The following is a 19736-nucleotide window of genomic DNA, read 5'->3' on the forward strand; positions in this document are numbered from 1 at the left end:
ACATCTTTATTAGTCACATGTACATCGAAACACACAGTGAAATGTATCTTTTGCGTAGAGTGTACTGGGGGCAGCCCGCAAGTGTCGCCACGTTTTCAGCGCCAATACAGCACGCCCGCAACTTCCTAACCCATACATCTTTTGGAATGTGGGAGGAAACCGGAGCACCCGGAGGAAACCCACGCAGTCACACGGGGAGAACGTACAAACTCCTTACAGACAGCGGCCGGAATTGAACCCGGGTTGCTGGTGCTGTAAAGCATTATGCTAACCGCTACACTGCTGTGCCTGCCCATCCCATGAGAGGTGAATGCCACTGGCTGGGTCTAGCACAATCCAACCATAAAACTAAACTGCACAGAAAAAAAAACAGAAGATTTTCACCAAATTATCCCCATCTCCCCGATCCCGTTGCCCTCCAATCCACCTCTCAATATCAGGACAATATCTAAACATTCACAGACTGCAACGTGAGACACAAAGTAAAAATTAACTCAAACCCCTGACACATCAGACAGAACATGGACAGTCTGTCATGCTGGACAATCCAATGACATCTACAGACATTAATCATTGGAGAAGAGGATTCCCCCAACAGTGAGGGACTGTCCTGAAGCAGGACACGGTGTTAAACTAAGCAAAGAAGATCCTGAGCAGATCTTGCTTGATGATGTGAGCTCTCTGCAGTGGTGGCATTTTTTGCAAGGAGATTGAAACTGTTTCTGGCCGGGTGAATTCGTTGGAAGGTAAGGTGGAATTTCAAATGTACTCTTCTGTGCCATTTCCAGAGAATGCATTTTTGATTCTTGATCCAATTATAAATTTGCATATATGGAACTCGCATCAAACTTGCAGTTTTCGTAAATATCATCACCTTGATGTTGATTCATCTGATGGTTCAGTGTGGTTTCCGGATTCTTCTGTGCTTTCTCCTGTAACAGGAATGGAAATGAGCACAGTGACATCGCAGAATCGGGATTTGGTTTGTTCAAGTCCCAAAAGAATATTCCACCCTCGATTGGTGCCGTTGATTATTGATCAGGATGGATTTGATTTTGTGATTTTGGTCTTCAGGTGACAGCTGGGTTCATAGAACATAGAACAGTACAGCACAATACAGGCCCTTCGGCCCACAATGTTGTGCTGACCTTTAAACCTCGCCTAAGACGATCTAACCCCTTCCTCCCACATATCCCTCTATTTTAAATTCCTCCATATGCTTAGCTAGTAATCTCTTGAATTTGACCAATGTACCTGCCTCCAGCACCGCCCCAGGCAGCGCATTCCACGCCCCAACCACTCTCTGGGTAAAAAACCTCCCTCTGATATCTCCCTTGAACTTCCCACCCATTACTTTAAAGCCATGCCCTCTTGTATTGAGCATTGGTGCCCTGGGAAAGAGGCGCTGGCTGTCCACTCTATCTATTCCTCTTAATATTTTGTACACCTCTATCACGTCTCGCCTCATCCTCCTCCTCTCCAAAGAGTAAAGCCCTCGCTCCCTTAGTCTCTCCTCATAATGCATACTCTCGAAACCAGGCAGCATCCTGGTAAATCTCCTCTGCACCCTTTCTAACGCTTCCACATCCTTCCTATAATGAGGCAACCAGAACTGGACTCTGTACTCTAAGTGTGGTCTAACAGGAGTTTTGTAGAGCTGCATCATTCAGTGAGGAACACAGTTCTGCCCCTCAAGAGTGGGGTTCCGGTTTAAGACACACCCACTGTGCATTAAGCCCAAAAAAAACAAAGCAAATCCTTCCAGGGCAGTACTGAGAGATTTCTTATGTGTGGTGGGGCATTGCTGAGGGACTGCTCTACTTCTGGAGGGGTTGTTGATCCCAAGCTGTCTTGGGTTTGATTGTGATTTTTCAATATGTGGTAACTGGAGCTGTTTAGACTGGCTTGTGTTTGTTTGCCCATCGTGTAAGGAATAATTGCCACACAGGCATCACTTGAGATGGTTGTTACCTGGGCCATTTCAGACCGTGCCTGATGTGTTTCATAATGTCCATCCGGCTTGTGTCTCTCTCTCATAGGCATGATTCCTGAGTTGTGTTCTGACGCAGGTCTTGACGCATCCCCTGGTGGCCTAATGGTAGAGATGAAGGCAAATTTATCAGTTGCAGAAATGTTTGTTTATGGGGAAATTTCTGCATCTGATTTTAGATAGAACATAGAAAACCTACAGCACAATTCAGGCCCACAAAGCTGTCCCTACCTAAGAAATTACTAGGCTTACCCATAGCCCTCTATTTTTCTAAGATCCATGTACCTATCCAAAAGTCTCTTAAAAGACCCTATCGTATCCGCCTCCACCACCGTTGCCGGCAGCCCATTCCACACATTCACCACTCTCTGAGTAAAAAACTTACCCCTGACATCTCCTCCGTACCTACTCCCCAGGACCTTAAACCTGTGTCCTCTTGTGGCCACCATTTCAGCCCTGGGGAAAAGCCTCTGACTATCCACACGATCAATGCCTCTCATCATCTTATACACCTCTATCAGGTCACCCCTCATCCTTTGTCGCTCCAAGGAGAGAGGGCCGAGTTCACTCAACCTGTTTTCATAAGGCATGCTCCCCAATCCAGGCAACATCCTTGTAAATCTCCTCTGCACCCTTTCTATGGCTTCCACATCCTTCCTGTAGTGAGGCGACCAGAACTGAGCACGGTACTCCAAGTGGGGTCTGACCATGTAATTCTGCCCTGTCAAGGATGTCAAGGAAACGGAGTGCAAACTGTGAGGACCTTTCTCAGCCTCAATGTCTTTGTTGTCTGGGCTTGTATTTCAACAAGAACTAGAATTAAATCCACATCTTTCATGTAGCTAACCATCCCGAGAGCTTCATAAGAATGTAAATGAATAAGAAGTATGATTTGGAACCACATAAAGAAATGTTAGGGGTGGATATTTTTACTTATTTACTTGACACCAGCACTTATTATCATCCCTATTTGTCCCAGAATTGAGTAGGAAGTTTGGAACCAACCACGTTGGAGTCTGGAGTCACTGCAGTTGAGGTCGGCAGATTTCTTTCCCTGAAGGACATATATGAATGCTGTAGATTTTGATGACAATCCCTTGGTTACCATAAGCATTACAAGTTTTTTTAAAATTCATGTTGGGGAGGGAGGGGTGTGGTGGAGGAGGGACGGGGGAGGGGAGGGATTCAAACATGTCTCTGGATTCATGGTCCAGAAACCTGGCTGCAAGTCCAGTTCTGTAGCCACTGTGCTAAAGTGACCCAGAAGTTTAGTCATTGCAGAGCAAGGCGAAGAGGATTAGGGAGGGAATTCCAGAGCTTTGGAGGCCAGGCAAATGAAGGCTAATGGGAGAATGAGGCAAACTGGGGATAATCACGATGCAAGAATGAAGCAGGTTTCAGGACTGGAAGAGCTCTCGGGGACGTGGATGTGGTTCAGACACCAACCTGTCCGTTCTCTGTCGGGCCTTGAGAATGAGGCAGATCACAGCTGATGAGATGATCAGGAAGACAACCCCTGCAGCAGCCAACAGAATGACCAGACTTTCCTGCAACCTTCGCCCTGTTGCTGTTAGAGGTGAGATAGTTATTAGTGTTAATTAGTGCTCTGCTCCATAAAACTCAGGCTCACCATCGGTAAGATCCATTTCTGGCCCTTCAGCTGTGGAAGGACACAGGCAAATGATCCCAGTGCACTCAAACCCAGTCGGATTGTTTGTAATAGATCCCATGAGACATTGAGAAGAGGTATATCACAGAGCACAGTAGACACTGCAAATGCAAAAATCTTATTTGGGAATGGTTCATGAGATGCTGCAGTGGAAAGATAGTGTTCGCCAACGTTCGGGGTTTGTGCAATGTCAGTCATGACTCTTATCGGGCTTGACATCAGGGTAGATATGAAGTTGATGTTTCCCTTGGCTGTGGTGTCCGGAACCAGAAATCAGAGTTAGAATACAGGGTTGGCCATACTGGACTAAGAAGAAATTCCATCACCCAGAGCATGTGAATCTTAGGAAGATTGCTGAGCTTTTTTTCAATACACAGGTGGATTAGATTATTTTAATAATAAGAGGTATAAGATTAATGTAAAAAAGTGTCTCCAAGGTAAAAGGTAGCCATGATTGTATTGTATTTAGTATTGGTTTATTATTGTCACTCGGTTCCGATGGTACAGTGAAAAACTTGTCTTGCATACTGATCGTACAGGTCAATTCAGTACACAGTGCAGTTACATTGGGTTAGTACAGAGTGTATTGATGTAGTACAGGTAAAAACAATAACAGTACAGAGTAAAGTGTCACAGCTACAGAGAAAATGCAGTGCAATAAGGTGCAAGGTCACAAAGAGGTAGATCGTGAGGTCAGAGTCCATGGGTTAGTCAAAATTAATGTCCAAAGCTTTCAGCAACTTCTGGAATCTGCATTTGTACTTAGAGAGCTATGGCTGGCTGTGTGCATTTGCATTCCACAGTGAGGGTTATGGGCCTCTCTGCTGTTTCACATTGATTCTCCGCCACACACTGATAAATTCCAGCAAGCTGGGGTGTCATATGAGGACGCTCTTTGCTGGAAGCTGTTCTGTTCAGTGTAACACCAAAGTGTCACCATGTCAGATTAGGCTGGAAAACTCTGGAAAGTACAGAAGATTCCCTTCCCTTATACTGACTGAAGAATTGTCTACACTGTTGGGTAGTGATTGAGAGGTTCCTTGGATAATCTAAAGGCAAATAAAGATCGGTAACTGTACATTGGTTGTGTGGCTGAAATCTGGGATCAGAGAAGGTCTGATATCAGTGCAAGTTTCTTTGTCACTAAGCATACAGTTAAGGAAGTAGCTTTATGACAAAACTGAGGAAGGGACAGGGAGTATGCCTCTGGGGGTAGTGAAAAAGTCAGCAATCCCAATGCACTGTGTTGCTGTTTTAAGCTGAGATGTCCCTTTGGTGCACAAGTCCAAAGATCCATGAAGCTGGCAGCACAGTAAAGTAAGATGGTGAAGAGGTATTGGGATTGGTTTATTATTGTCACTTCTATCGAGGTCCAGTGAAAAACTTGTCTTGAAAACCGATCGTACAGGTCAATTCATTACACAGTGCAGTTACATTGGGTTAGTACGGAGTGCATTGAGGTAGTACAGGTAAAAACAATAACAGTACAGAGTAAAGTGTCACAGCTACAGAGAAAGTGCAGTGCAATAAGGTGCAAGGTCACAACGAGGTAGATCGACAAGGTGTACGGGTTCCTTGTCTTCATTAGCCAAACCATAAAAATAAAAGTCAAGGTCGTCTTGGTCCAACATTATAAAACATTGGTTAGGCCAGAACTGGAATATTTTGTGCAGTTATGCTCACCACACTGGAGAGGCTGCAGAAGAGATTCACTAGGATAGAGTGTTTTAGATATGAGACTAGACAGGGCTGTGTGTGTTTCTCTTGAGAAGTGAAGGCTGAAGGGGTATATCAAATTATGAGAGGAGTAGATCGTAAGAAACTATTCCCCATGGCAGAGATGTTTAGGACGTGAGGGCATAAATTTAAGGTGAAGAGTAAGAAATGTCGAGGGGACCTGAGGAAGATTTGTTTTCACCCAGTGGGTGATTATTAAGCCTGAAATGTGCAGCCTGAGAGGGCGTTGGAGGCAGGTTTCCAAAAACAGATCAGTTAGCATCTGGATAAGCACTTGAATTGCCAAGGCACAATCGGCTTATGGACCAAGATGATTGAATGGTCTTAATCGAGATAGATACTTGATGGTCAGCAAAGTCGTGGTGGGTCAAAGGAAATATTTTTATGCTGCTTGATTCTATGACATTAATCTGAGGCAGTGCTATCATCTTAGCTTGAGATAGAAGATTGTAGGACAGTCCTCCGTCCCCAGTGTCCTGACCAATATACATCAGTAAAGATCAGATGGTTCTGTCAAACTTACAGAGTAGTTGGGGTATCTTGTTGTGTACAACATTGCTGCTCTTGTACAATGTGGTACATTGCTGTTCAGGTACAATAAACAATCTCCATACTTACACTGCACAGTTAGTGTGAGGGTCTGCTCCGATGAAACAGATGGGTATCTGACTCTGCAGGTAAGATTTTGCCCGTGATGTTTGAGCTCTGGGGTCAGGGTCAGAGCAGAAGTGTATGTCAGAGTGTTTCCTCGCTGAGTTACGCTGCTTGAGACTGGCGGTGGTACATCAGTGGAGTGACCCCAGGTTAAGGTAGGTGCGTTCCATTACACGTGGTGTTGAAGGTGCAGATTAATTCCCCAGGCTTTCCTTCAACCATTTCAGCAGGGGAATATCGAGTGGTTTGTCTGTGAAATCTAACACACAGAGAAATGGATCCTTTCAGATAAACATCACCAATGCATCAGTTCAGAGAGAAATCCCAGTCCCACAAGAGAAAGGACGTATGCAAGGGCGATATCTGAACAGGGCGGGTATATCAATCAGGGCAGGTTGTACGGGCCAGGGTTCATTCGAAAGGAGAAGTTTGAGGGATGAACATACTGAGACCTTTAAAATTAGGTAGAAGATACAGGAGCCTGAGGGCACGTACCATCAGGCTTAAGGACAGCTTCTACCCCACTGTGATAAGACTATTGAACGGTTCCCTTATACGATGAGATGGACTCTGACCTCACGATCTACCTTGTTGTGATGTTGCACCTTATTGCACTGCACTTTCTCTGTAGCTGTGACACTTTACTCTGTACTGTTATTGTTTTTACCTGTACTACCTCAATGCACTCTGTATTAACCCAATGTAACTGCACTGTGTAATGAAATGTCCTGTACGATCGGTATGCAAAGACAAGTTTTTCACTGTACCTCGGTACAAGTGACAATAATAAACCAATACCAATTATGAAGGGGCACGGTAGGGAAGATGCAGAGAAGATATCTCCAATTAAGGGCCATCAATACAATGAGTCTCTGAGAAATCTAACTGAAAATTCAGGAGGAACAGTTTTCCCTAGTAAGCAGGGAAAGTTGAAGTCGGCCCCTACAGGAGCAAGGAATTGAAAGCTGTGTTGATGGGGAAGGAGTCTGTAGTTCTGAAAGCACCAATACTTCCTTCATAACTGGCAGAATGACAGTGACTGTGTTTTAATTCTGGCATCTTGAATTTACCAAGTTACTCACAGAATCATAAAATGCCAGAAACCTTACAATACACAAGGTCATTTAGTCCATCGTGTCTGTGCTGGTCAGAAAAGACCTTGGCGGGTAAACCCCACCATCCACAGAGTCACTGAGTGATACAGCCCATCGCTTTTAAGAGGGGCTTGGATGGGCACATGAATGAGAGGAAAATAGTAGGCAGGAGGCAATAGCTGTGTCAGCACAACATTGTGGGCCGAAGGGCCTGTTCTGTACTGTGCTGTTCTGTTCTACGTTCTATCACATCTATACCGGCCATCACATCTATCTACACGAACACCACTTGCCTGCATTAATTCCATATCCCTCTGTGCCCTGCTCATTCAATTATCTGTCCAAATGTCTCTCAAATGTTGTGGTTATTGTTCCGGCCACCACCACCTCCTCTGGCAGCTCTTCCCAGACACCAACTATTCTCTCTGTGAAAAATTTACCCTTCAGATCCCTTTTAAACCTCCACCCCCTCACCTTAAAGCTATGTGCTCTAGTTTCAGACACCCCACACCACGGGAAACAGATACTGGCAGTCTACCCTATCTATGCCTCTCATAATTTTATATACCTCTATCATGTCACTTCTCAGCCTCCTTCTCTCCAGAGAAAATAGAACTAACTTATCCAATCTCTCCCAATAACTCACGCCCTCCAATCCAGGCAACATCCTGGTGAATCTTTCCTGCACCCTCTCTGGCAGAATCATGTCCTTCATTTAGTGTGGTGACCAGAAATCCACATAATGCTTGTAATGTACAGTGATGCTCCTGCTGCAAAAAAGCTAATTTTCATGGCATTTGTACCTTGGGTACATATGCCTATGACAATAAACATGGACTCTTACTACTCTAAGTGTGGGCAAGCCAGCATTTTGTCCAACTATAACAAGACATCCCAAATCTTACACTCAATGCCTTGGCCAATGAAGACAAGCATGCCATACACCCTCCTCAGCACCCTGTCTTGGTGTGTCCTCATGTTCAAGAATCAATGTACTTTGTAGCCAAGGTCTCTCTCTCTTCAACAACACTCCCCAGGGCCCTCCCATTCACTGTGTCGTAGTTAACCCCAACATTGGATGAGTAGCCCTGCAGGTCATAGTTTTGGAAGTTCTGTGTAAACGTGGTGAGAATTCCTGCCCGCACCAGGTTTTCAAGCAGCGAGTTTCAGACATCCATCTCTCTCCGTGTGAAAGTATCTTTACTCAACTCACCTCTAGTCCCTTAACTAATTGGTTTAATTCTGTGCCAACTGGTCTTTATCTGCTTAGCTAAGGGAGTTAGCTCCATTTGATGTACTCTGTCTTAGAACCATAGAACAGTACAGCACAACACAGGCCCTTCGGCCCACAATGTTGTGCCGACCTTCAAACCACTCCTAAGACTATCTAACCCCTTCCTCCCACATGTCCCTCCATCTTAAGTTCCTCCCTATGCTTATCTAACAATCTCTTGAACTTGATCAATGTATCAGCCTCCATCACCACCCCAGGCAGCGCATTCCATGCCCCAACCACTCTCTGGGTGAAAAACCTCCCTCTGACATCTCCCTTGAACTTCCCACCCATTACCTTAAAGCCATGCCCTCTTGTATTGAGCATTGGTGCCCTGGGAAAGAGGCGCTGGCTGTCCACTCTATCTATTCCTCTTAATATTTTGTACACCTCTATCATGTCTTCCCTCATCCTCCTCCTCTCCAGAGAGTAAAGCCCCAGCTCCTTTAGTCTTCACCCTCAAACTTCATGCACCTCAACTAAATCTCCCCTCACGCCCACTGTTTCAAAGAAAACGACTCCAGCCTATCATAGAAAGTAGGAGCAAGAGTAAGCCTTTGGGTCTTTCGAGCTTGCTGCACCATTCAATGTGACCAAGGCTGTTAATCCAAATTCATATTCTGCCTGGACTATCTCCACATTTCCCTTGATCCCTCTTGTCTGACTCTTCCTTGAATATTTTTCATGATTTGGCTTTGATTTCTTCCTGTAGGGCATTCCATAAGTTCACATCTCCTCATCTCAATTCTAAATGGCTTACCCCTTTATCCCTACACTGTGACCCCTTGTCCCAAATCCCCTTGTCATTGGGAACGCCTTCCTGCATTTTGTCTAACTAGTCCTATTAGAATTTTCTCAGTTTCCATGAGGTTCTCTTATTCTAAACTCCAGTGAACATAAGCCTAATTGATGCAAAGTCTCTTCACAAATCAGTCCTGCCATCCCAGGAGTCAGTCTGATGAAGCCTCGCTCCACTCCTCCCATGGCAAGAACATCGTTCCTTGGATAAGGAGACCAAAACTGCATTGAATACTCAAGGCTGCGTACAATTAGAGCAAGCTATCCCTATTTCTGTACTCAAATCCTCTTGCTGCAAAGGTCAACGTATCAATTCCTGCCTTATTCCCTGCTACACCGTGTTTATTCACAGCAAATGGTACACGAGGACAACCAGTCACTCCTCATAGCTAAAGTCTTCCAGTCCTGCCAACCTCTTCCTTGATCTCCTCTGCTTCATCTCCAGCGCAATCACATCTTTGTGGTGACCAGAACTGGACACAGTACCCCACCTCTGGCCTAACTCGTACTGTATGCAGTTCTGGCGTAACTTCTATGTTCCTTTATTCTGTGCCTCAGCTAATAAAGGAGAACATCCTACTAACCTTCTTAACCATCTGATTAACTTACCCTGCACCCTTTAAAGATCTGTGGACAATCAAAAGCCCTCTGTTCCTCTACACCAATTTAGCATGCACTCCCTTGCCTTGATGCACCTTTCTAAATGCATTACCTTTCTGGATTATATCGTATTTGCCACTTTTCTGACCCGCTCAGTCAGAGTGGAGAAATGAGTCACAGCTCAGAACTCAGTTGCTTACCACTCGATCAGAGATTGTGCCGAATCCTAAATTAATCCCTGGCACTGGCAGAACAGAGAGGATTTGCGTCAGTCTCAGCCCGCACATGCAACAAATGTCTAATGTTTGCTGGAACCTTACTATGAACCATCATTTTTTTTAAAGCTTCTTGTATTCATGAACTGCTCCAACCCATGTAGGAAAAGTTCCCACAGTGCTGTTAGGGAGAGTTCCAGGATTTGGACCCAGTGATGAAGATATAATGGCAGATTATTTCCAAGGTCAGAAAAGTGTGCAGTTTGGAGATGATCCTTCAGGTGGCAGTGTCGCTCCACACCTGCTGTCATTGTCCACCTTGGTGGTTGAGAGTGTGGATTTGGGAGGAGCTGTTGGAGTAGCCCAGGTGAGTAACTGCGGTGCATTCTATGGATGGTGACGGTGGGCAGGTACTGAGTGATTAGGGCGAGATGGTAGACAGCCTCCCGAGAGTTGCTGGAGCTGTAGTTTACCCCAACAAGTGGAAAGTATCCCTACTGTACAGCAGAGTCATCTTATGAGCTGTTAAGCACTTTGTAACATCCAGAGCTTGTGCTCAGTATTTTAGACTCAAGTCTTCCTTATATCTATGTGTAATTAGTGAGATTTATAGGGGCTGATAACCTGAAACATTGCTGGATGTTGTTAAGACGTTATCAATGATGATGAAAGAAACATCAGAGTTGTAGTGTGACTGGATTGGAAGCTTTGCCAGGGTTTGGAAAGCCAGGGACGGATAGAATATGGAACATAGAACATAGAAAACCTACAGCACAATTCAGGCCCTTCGGCCCACAAAGCTGTGCCGACCTTAGAAATTACTAGGCTTACCCATAGCCCTCTATTTTTCTCAGCTCCATGTACCTATCCAACAGTCTCTTAAAAGACCCTATCGTATCCGCCTCCACCACCGTTGCCGGCAGCCCATTCCCCTCACTCACCACTCTCTGAGTAAAAAACATACCCCTGACATCTCCTCTGTACCTACTCCCCAGCACCTTAAACCTGTGTCCTCTTGTGGCAACCATTTCAGCCCTGGGGAAAAGCCTCTGACTATCCACACGATCAATGCCTCTCATCATCTTATACACCTCTATCAGGTCCCCCCTCATCCTCTGTCGCTCCAAGGAGAAAAGGATGAGTTCACTCAACCTGTTTTCATAAGTCATGTTCCCCAATCCAGGCAGCATCCTTGTAAATCTCCTCTGCACCCTTTCTATGGTTTCCACATCCTTCCTGTAGTGAGGCCACCAGAACTGAGCACAGTGCTCCAAGTGGGGTCTGACCAGGGTCCTATGTAGCTGCAATATAATCGGACACTGTGTGGTTTGTGCTGACAGATCACCAGCACAGTTTACCTTGTGTTCCCTGCTAAACCTCAGCTGTCACACAGAGTACTTACCAGAAACGTGGAGCTGTGTTGCAGGGAAGTAACTGTAATTATATTTGTTGAATTCAATTCTGAAATGATAATGACCGTCATCTTCCCTTGTGACGTCGTTTATTATCAGGGAACAATCGCCGTCTTTCAGGTCTCCAGACAGCCAGGTCCGATGGCGAAATCTCGGGATCTCTCGATAGTGATCCCTGGAGTGAAAGACTATATCCGGATGGCCCCACTTTTCACCTTTGATCCAGAGGGCTTTCCGCGGTTCATTTGCCAGACGTGATGGATAACTGTAGAGGCACGAAATCTGGGCACACAAACCCCTCTGCGCTGTCACATCTTGTGGAGTGTTAGCTCTCCACTCTTCCGACACTACAGCTGAGGAGAGAAGGAACACTATTTGATACTGGATGATTTTTAGGTCTCTGAGACCCAATTGTGTAGAAACTGGACTTTGAGCATTTTTGGAGCTGCATATATCCACAATTTGGATACTACATAGAGGAAAGATGTGACTACGCTGCAGGGAGTGTGAAGGAGATTCACAAAGATGCTGCCCAGGCAGGAGATTATAGCTACCAGGAAAGATGGGGTAAAGTAAGAGTATTTTCTTTATAACAGAGAAGGCTAAGCAGAGACTTAACTGATGTATATAAAATTATGAGAGGTCCAGATTAACAGGAAGTGCCTTTAGCTGAGGGGTCAAAAAACCAGCAGAGTAAATTTAAAGTATTTGACGGGAAGATTAGAGGTGAAATGAGATTAAATGTTTTCATCCAGAGGGTGGGCTGGTCTGGGGCTCACTGCCTGGAAGGGTGGTAGTGGCAGGAACCCTCACCAGAATTAAAGAGAACCTGGATATGTGTTTGAGGAGATGTGGCCTTGTTAGGCTGCATTTGGAGTATTGGGTGCAGTTCTGGTCACCCCATGACAGGAAGGGCATGGAGGCTTTGGAGAGGTTCACCAGGATGCTGCCCGGACTGGAGAGTATCAGCTACAAGGAGAGGTTGGACAAACACAGATCGTTTTACCTGGAGTGTCGCAGGGGTGACCTGATAGAGGTTCATAAATCTATGAGAGGCATCAACAAGGCTGATAGAATCATTTTCCCAGGGTAGAAGTATCAACTACTAAAGGTGAGAGGGGGAAAGTTTAAAGGAGATGGGCAGAAAGAGTTGTAGGTGCCTGGAACGTGCTGCCAGGGGTGGTGGTGAAGTAGACATGTTAATGGCTTTTAAGACACATTTAGACAGGCATATGAATGTGCAGGGAATGGAGGAATATGGATCATATGCAGGCAGATAGGTTCAGTTTAATTCGGCATCATGGTCAGCACCAACATTGTGGGCCAATAGCCCTGTCCTGTGCTGTCCTGTTTTATGTAAGACTTGCAAAGGGAACATAGATAATTATTTTTGGATAAACTTCCATGGCCAGGGGCAAACGGGACAGATCCTTAAATATTGGCAGGCAAGATGGGAGTAAATGGCCTCCTTTGTTGTAACATTGTCTGATGTTGTAAAATGAACCACACAGCAGATCAAAGGCTGCTTTGACACTTGGGTACAGCTTCCGTTAGTTTCAAGTTCTTTTGGTTATTTTTGCTGCTGGTTATGGTTCCAAGGTAAGAATGAGGGCTGAATGACCTGTCTGTTCCAAACTCTACCCTGTTGCAGTCGTGGGGACTTGTCTGTGAAATTCAGACCTCTACGCACTTCCAGTCCTGGCCTCTTTCCCCCTCCAGGTTTCAAGTACCTAAGGAGATGTTTCAGTTGAGGGTACAATGGTCGGTTTTGAAAGGGACCTTCAACAAGAGAGAGGCAGAATGGTTCAGGGAGGAAAATCCAAAGCTTCTGGACCAGACAGTTAATGGCAGGATTCTTGGTAGTGTGGAGGACCAGAGGGATCTGGGGGTCCATATCCACAGATCCCTGAAAGTTGCCTCACAGGTGGATAGGGTGGTTAAGTAAGCTTATGGGGTGTTAGCTTTCATAAGTCGAGGGATCGAGTTTAAGAGCCGTGAGGTAATGATGCAGCTCTACAAAACTCTGGTTAGACCACACTTAGAGTACTGTGTCCAGTTCTGGTCGCCTCATTATAGGAAGGATGTGGAGGTGTTAGAAAGGGTGCAGAGCAGATTTACCAGGATGCTACCTGGTTTCGAGAGTATGCATTATGAGGAGAGACTAAAGGAGCTAGGGCTTTACTCTTTGGAGAGTTGGAGGATGAGAGGAGACATGATAGAGGTGTATGAAATATTAAGAGGAATAGATAGAGTGGACAGCCAGCGCCTCTTTCCCAGGGCACCAATGCTCAATACAAGAGGGCATGGCTTTAAAGTAATGTGTGGGAAGTTCAAGGGAGATATCAGAGGAAGGTTTTTTACCCAGAGAGTGGTTGGGGCGTGGAATGCGCTGCCTGGGGTGGGGGTGGAGGCAGGTACATTGGTCAAATTCGAGAGATTACTGGATAAGCATATGGAGGAATTTAAGATAGAGGGATATGTGGGAGGAAGGGGTTAGATAGTCTTAGGTGAGGTTTAAAGGTCGGCACAACATTGTGGGCCGAAGGGCCTGTATTGCGCTGTACTTTTCTATGTTCCATGTTCTACAGCAATGGCAGAGTGATGGAGATCAGGGGATGTGGGGACTGGAGGGAGTTACAGAGATCGGGACGGTTCAAGGGTTGTGAAAACCGGGATGAAAAAATGAAGGTTGCTGAACTGGAGAACTGAGCAGCAAGCAGTGCAGCACGCTCGATGCAAGTTAGTTCACTGGGTCTTTGCTGAAGTCAAGTGCCCATCACAGCTCACTGAGAATGAGAATGACCTTGTGCAAAGACCGTCAGCCCTAAACATGTCCGAGCTGCTGTCGACAGTACCTTGGAGAAGTGACACGCAGAAACACAATCTCCTGATCATTGTCCGATCCCAGATATTCTGTCGGTTTCCCGCTGTCGGGGTCTGGAAGAGAGGATAGTTTAGGGAGACCTCTCCTCCTGCCTGACAACTCTCAAAGGTTCAGACACATTAATCGTGATGAACACAAACAGTTATCAGCAGAAACATCCTCACACATACTCCCACAGTGATGCACATAATCACAAAGAATCGCACTCATGCACAATCACACACTCTCGTTCATAAATACACTAACTGTGTCTGTTCCCGCAAGAGACAGCCGACCACGGTGGTACTGATAATGGACTGGCTAGATGGAGCTCTGCAGTTCATACCATACCCTGCTCAATCTGTTGTCCTGCTGCTTGAGCAGGTTAATCTCACTGCACCATCTTGCACTTCAACACTGACTCTGGGCTGCTGTATATTTAGCACAGTTGCCAGCACAGAGCTAAATGTGCAGCAGGTCTCTATGTTAACCCTCCCAGGTTTGTAGCTTGTAAAGGCCAATAGGTTACTCGCTCTGCTTTGTTGCCATTTGGTGTCCTATCAGATCCTGAGCCCTGAGCCCCTCTACCAAGCCTGCCTGCGTCCTTGTTACGTGGCCCCACCCTGGCCCTGCATCAGCTATTTAAACCTGCCTTTGAAACCTCCACTCTCCCCAATGCTCTCCAGGCCAACGTCTCATCCTCCAATGAGGCCTTTCAACTTTTTTAAAACAATCACAGATTTTCGTTCTGACTGTGTGTCTTTCGTTTCCTTTCTAGATGTCCCATAACACTGCACCCAGTGTGAGGTGTGGTCACTTTTGTAAGATGTGAAAATGTGGCAGCTAACTTGCGCACAGCAAGCCCCCGCGGACAGCAGTGTGCCAACGAGCCAGGTCATCAGTTTTGTGAGTGATGTTGCTTGAGGCAACGATGTTGGTCCTAGTTCACCAGGGAGAACTCTCTTCTGTTCTCTGATGGTGTGCCCCCAATCAGATTCATCTGGGAATGCTGCAGGCAGTGCCACCGGCAGTGCTGCACTCCCTCAGCACTGCCCTTCTGGAAAGTGTGGTATTTACTCGTTCGTGCCTCTGCATGGTGCAGGGCTCCCTCAGCACGGCTACAGCGCAGCACTTTCGTGGAACCATCTCCCAACTCAAATGAAAATCAAAAAGTTGCAGATGCTGAAAATCTGAAAAACGGAAAATGCTTGAAACTCCCTGCCATGACTGTAGAAAGAGAAACAGAATTATTGTCTCAGGTCTAACACAACTTGTCAGAACTGGGAAACAGGTAGGTGTGTGAAAGTCGACCCGCGCTGTAATAAAGCAAACAACAGCAGAACCAAGGAGTGTACAAAAAGTTCTTTATTATTTAACGCTAGCGGGAGTGGGGGTACATGGAGGAGCAAACAGTCAGTGCTGCTCTTTCCTGCACGTGGCCCGACTCAAGGAATACAGGGTGCTAACGAACGTAAATACATTGTTCTCTGGTGGGTGTCCACCTACTGCACAGGCACACCCATATTTGGGTAGGCTTGACCAGCTCACACTACCACTGGTCAAGCCGAGGGCTGCTGTGTACAGCCAGACAGGTTAACACATCTTTCACAGTGAGTCAAAAACAACCCTGAAGCTCAGCAACACCTTGTCAGCCAAGCTCAGCAACTCCTGCCACGAGCAGGTGGCTCAAGCTGTTTACCAGTAGAGAGACAGAGAGACAGAGAGACAGAGGTAGAGAGAGACAGGTAGAGAGTAACCCTTTGTTCACCAGACCTCCCTTCCCATTGTCTTCTACATAAATTGCAAAGTGGATTGGGGAAGGATTGATAAAACAAAAGGCAAAATCCCTGCAGGGTGGGGCCAGGGTTGCCATGGGGATAAGCTGCAGACAAGGTTATCCAGTCGATATATGAAATGGTCAGACAGTGAGAACTTAAAGGAACGTAAAAAGCTGCAAAATGAATTTCAATAGGAAATGTGCACCAAAGACCTCTTTGTGGAAACCATGGATGAACTGGGAGGTCCACTCCCTACCGAAGTCCAGGACCATGGCATTCAAATCAGGTCACCCTGACCTATACAAGAAATTGAAATACGACCTCCGTAAACCGATCAGGGGTGCCAAGGGACAATACCAGTCCAAAATCGAGTCCCAGACCAGCCATCAGCTGTGGCAGGGTTTACATGCTATAATGGGCTACACAACGAAACATTGCATCCTTCCTCATGAGCTGAACGCAACCTATGCACATTTTGAACAGAAGGGGAATGGAAAGTCACCACCCACCCCAACAGCCTACAATACACTTGAACCAACAGTCACCATTGCAGATATCAGCACAGTCTTCTGGAGAGTGAACCCGCAGAAACCATCTCGCCCAGACAGTTTTTGAGCCCAGGTTCTCAGATTCTGTGCAGATCAGCTGGCATGGGTACTTATAGACATTTTTAACTTCTCCCTACTTTAATCTGAGGTTCCCACCTGCTTTAAGAAGACCACCTACCGTCCCAGTACCTAAGGAAAATAAGGTAACATGCTTTAATGACTTCTGCCTGGTGGCTCTGACATCGACCATCATGAAGTGCTTAGAGAAGGCTGGTCATGGGACGCATCAGCTCCAGCCTCCCAGACAACCTTGACCCACTGCAATTTGCCTACTGCTGAAACAGGTCAACAGTGGACGCCATCTCCCTGGCCCTACACTCAGCTCTGAAGCATCTGGACAGTAAAGACACCTACGTTTGACTATTGTTTATTGACTGGCAGCTCCGCCTTCAATGCTTTAATTCCAAGCAAACTCATCTCTAAACTCCTAGAACTGAGACCCAGCACCTCCCTTTGCAACACCTCCTCTCTAAACCAGACCACAATTAATAAGGATAGGCAGCAACACCTCCAGCACCATTATTCTCAACACTGGTGCCCAACAAGGCTGTGTCCCAGCCACCTACTCCCTGTACAGTTACATCTGCATAGCCAGATTCTGCTCTTAACTCCATCTACAGGTTTGCAGATGACAGCACCGTAGTGGGCTTGATCTCAAATAACAATGCTGGAGTACAGGAAGGAGATAGAGAGCTTAGTGGCATGGTGTCATGTCAACAACCTTTCCCTCAATGTCAGAAAAACAAAAGAGCAGGTCATTGACTTCAGGAAGTGGGGGGAGAGGTGCACATGCTGCTGTTTACGTCAACTGTGCTGAGGTCGAGAGGGTTGAGAGCTTCAAGTTCCTAGGAGTAAATATCACCAATAGCCTGTCCTGGTCCAACCATATAGACGTCACGGCCAAGAAAGCTCACCAGTACCTCTACCTCCTCAGGAGGCTAAAGAAATTTGGCATGTCCCCTTTGACCCTCACCAAGTTTTACAGATGCACCACAGAAAGCATCCTATCCAGATGCATCACGGCTCGGTACGGCAACTGCTCTGCCCAGGACCGCAAGAGACTGCAGAGAGTTGTGGACACAGCTCTGCCCATCACAGACACCAGCCTCCCCTCCTTGGAGTCTGCCTACACTTCTCACTGCCTCGGTAAAGCAGCCAACATAATCAAGGATGCCTCCCACCCCGGACATTTTCTCCTCTCTCCCCTCCCATCGGGCAGAAGATTCAAAAGCCTGAAAACACGTCCCACCAGGCTCAAGGACAACTTCTATCCTGCTGTTATAAGACTATTGAACAGTGCCCTAGTACAATAAGACAGACTCTTGACTTCACAGTCTACCTCGCTGTGACCTTACACCTTATTGTCTGCCTACACTACACTTCCTCTGTGGCTGTGACACCTTATTCTGCATTCTGTTATCGTTTTCCCTTGTACTACCTCAGTGCACTGTTCTAATGAATGATCTGTATGGATGGCGGGCAAAACAAAGCTTTTCGCTACAGCTCATTACATGTGACAATCATAAACTAATTTACCAATGAGAGAAAAACCCAGCCAATATTACAGATGAGTGACCCACAGCAGAACTGACCAGCTCCCACACATCCAGAAAAAGCAAACTGCCTGAAGTAGACTTTGATACAGAATCTGGAAGGCTACGATGGGTCCAGATGGAAGCTGAAGACAAGATAAGATTTCTTTATTAGTCACATGTACGTTGAAACACACAGTGAGATGCATCTTTTGCGTCGAGTGTTCTGGGGGCAGCCCGCAAGTGTCGCCACGCTCCCGGCGCCAACATAGTGCTATTCCTCAAGCTTATGTTGGTCCTTGTTAGTAACATAGAACAGTGCAGCACAATACAGGCCCTTCGGCCCACAATGTTGTACCGACCTTTAAACCTTGCCTAAGGCTATCTGACCCCTTCCTCCCACATATCCATTTTAAATTCCTGCATATGCCTATCTAACAATCTCTTGAACTTGACCAATGTACCTGCCTCCACCACCACCCCAGGCAGCACATTCCATGCCCCAACCACTCTCTGGGTAAAAAACCTTCCTCTGATATCTCCCTTGAACTTCCCACCCATTACTTTAAAGCCATGCCCTCTTGTATTGAGCATTGGTGCCCTGGGAAAGAGGCGCTGGCTGTCCACTCTATCTATTCCTCTTAATATTTTGTACACCTCTATCATGTCTCCTCTCATCCTCCTTCTCCCCAAAGAGTAAAGCCCCAGCTCCCTTAGTCTCTCCTCATAATGCATCCTCTCTAAACCAGGCAGCATCCTGGTAAATCTCCTCTGCGCCCTTTCCAACACCTCCACATCCTTCCTATAATGAGGTGACCAGAACTGAAAACAGTACTCTGTGACAAGTTAGTCACACAATCATAGGTCAGAGTGGGATGGAAAATTAAAGTAATAGATCTGTCGAAGGTAAGTTGTTTCTGACATTCAAAAACCCTTAGAAACTGTGAACTGATAACATTACGTTCATCTGCCACCCTCCAGACTGAGAAACTACTGTTTACCATCTGTCTCTGCTTTCAGCCAATTTGCTGGTGATCACATCCCTGACCCTTCCAGCACCTCACTTTTCCAACGCACCATTTGTGCGGAACTTCATCAATCGCCTTCTGAATATCTAGGAAGCTGACATCTACTACGTTTCCTTTGCCAAACTTCTCACCAAAAATTAAGTCAGGTTAGTCAAGCACAGTTTGCCTCTAACAAATCTGTGCTGGTGTTCCCGGGTTAACCCAGCCTCTCCCTCTGTTCTTTGTAAAAGCTTTGCCAGAACTGGGGTTAAACCGACTGACAAATCCCTCAGTTCCTTTTGAACAGGGGAGGTGCTTTGATCATTTTCCAGTCCTCAGGCACCTCCCCTGTGTCCAGGGGCAGTGGAATTCGTGAAAACGTAATACAATTAGATTTACTTGGTTAAAAAATAAACGGGGTTGAAAATGAAAAGCCACACATTCTTAAAAACAATTGAATTGTGCAACAGGGGGGTCAACTTCTCATTCTCCCTGCGACCGGAGTT

At 46.1% G+C, this 19736-nt stretch overlaps 1 protein-coding gene across 7 annotated transcripts in view; it reads right to left on the minus strand.

Annotated features, from left to right (window-relative positions):
- Positions 1–288: 288 nt before the first annotated feature.
- Positions 289–19736, minus strand: part of LOC127587261 (uncharacterized) — a 47048-nt gene continuing 27600 nt past the window's right edge. For 5 of the 7 annotated variants that reach the window (XM_052045548.1, XM_052045550.1, XM_052045549.1 and 2 more), the window contains 5 exons: positions 14298–14379; positions 11433–11795; positions 3437–3557; positions 1972–2092; positions 289–932 (listed from right to left, as the gene is read on the minus strand). In XM_052045548.1, coding sequence (XP_051901508.1) covers positions 816–932; positions 1972–2092; positions 3437–3557; positions 11433–11795; positions 14298–14337 — 762 coding nt within the window. In that variant the 5' untranslated portion in view covers positions 14338–14379 and the 3' untranslated portion in view covers positions 289–815. Of the gene's footprint in view, positions 933–1971; positions 2093–3436; positions 3558–11432; positions 11796–14297; positions 14380–14656; positions 14790–19736 lie in introns of those variants that run through there. The other 2 variants (XM_052045554.1, XM_052045555.1) reach the window with 2 other exon arrangements.

The sequence above is a fragment of the Pristis pectinata genome, chromosome 39 (genome assembly GCF_009764475.1).
Source record: "Pristis pectinata isolate sPriPec2 chromosome 39, sPriPec2.1.pri, whole genome shotgun sequence".
In the NCBI taxonomy this organism is placed as follows: domain Eukaryota; kingdom Metazoa; phylum Chordata; class Chondrichthyes; order Rhinopristiformes; family Pristidae; genus Pristis; species Pristis pectinata.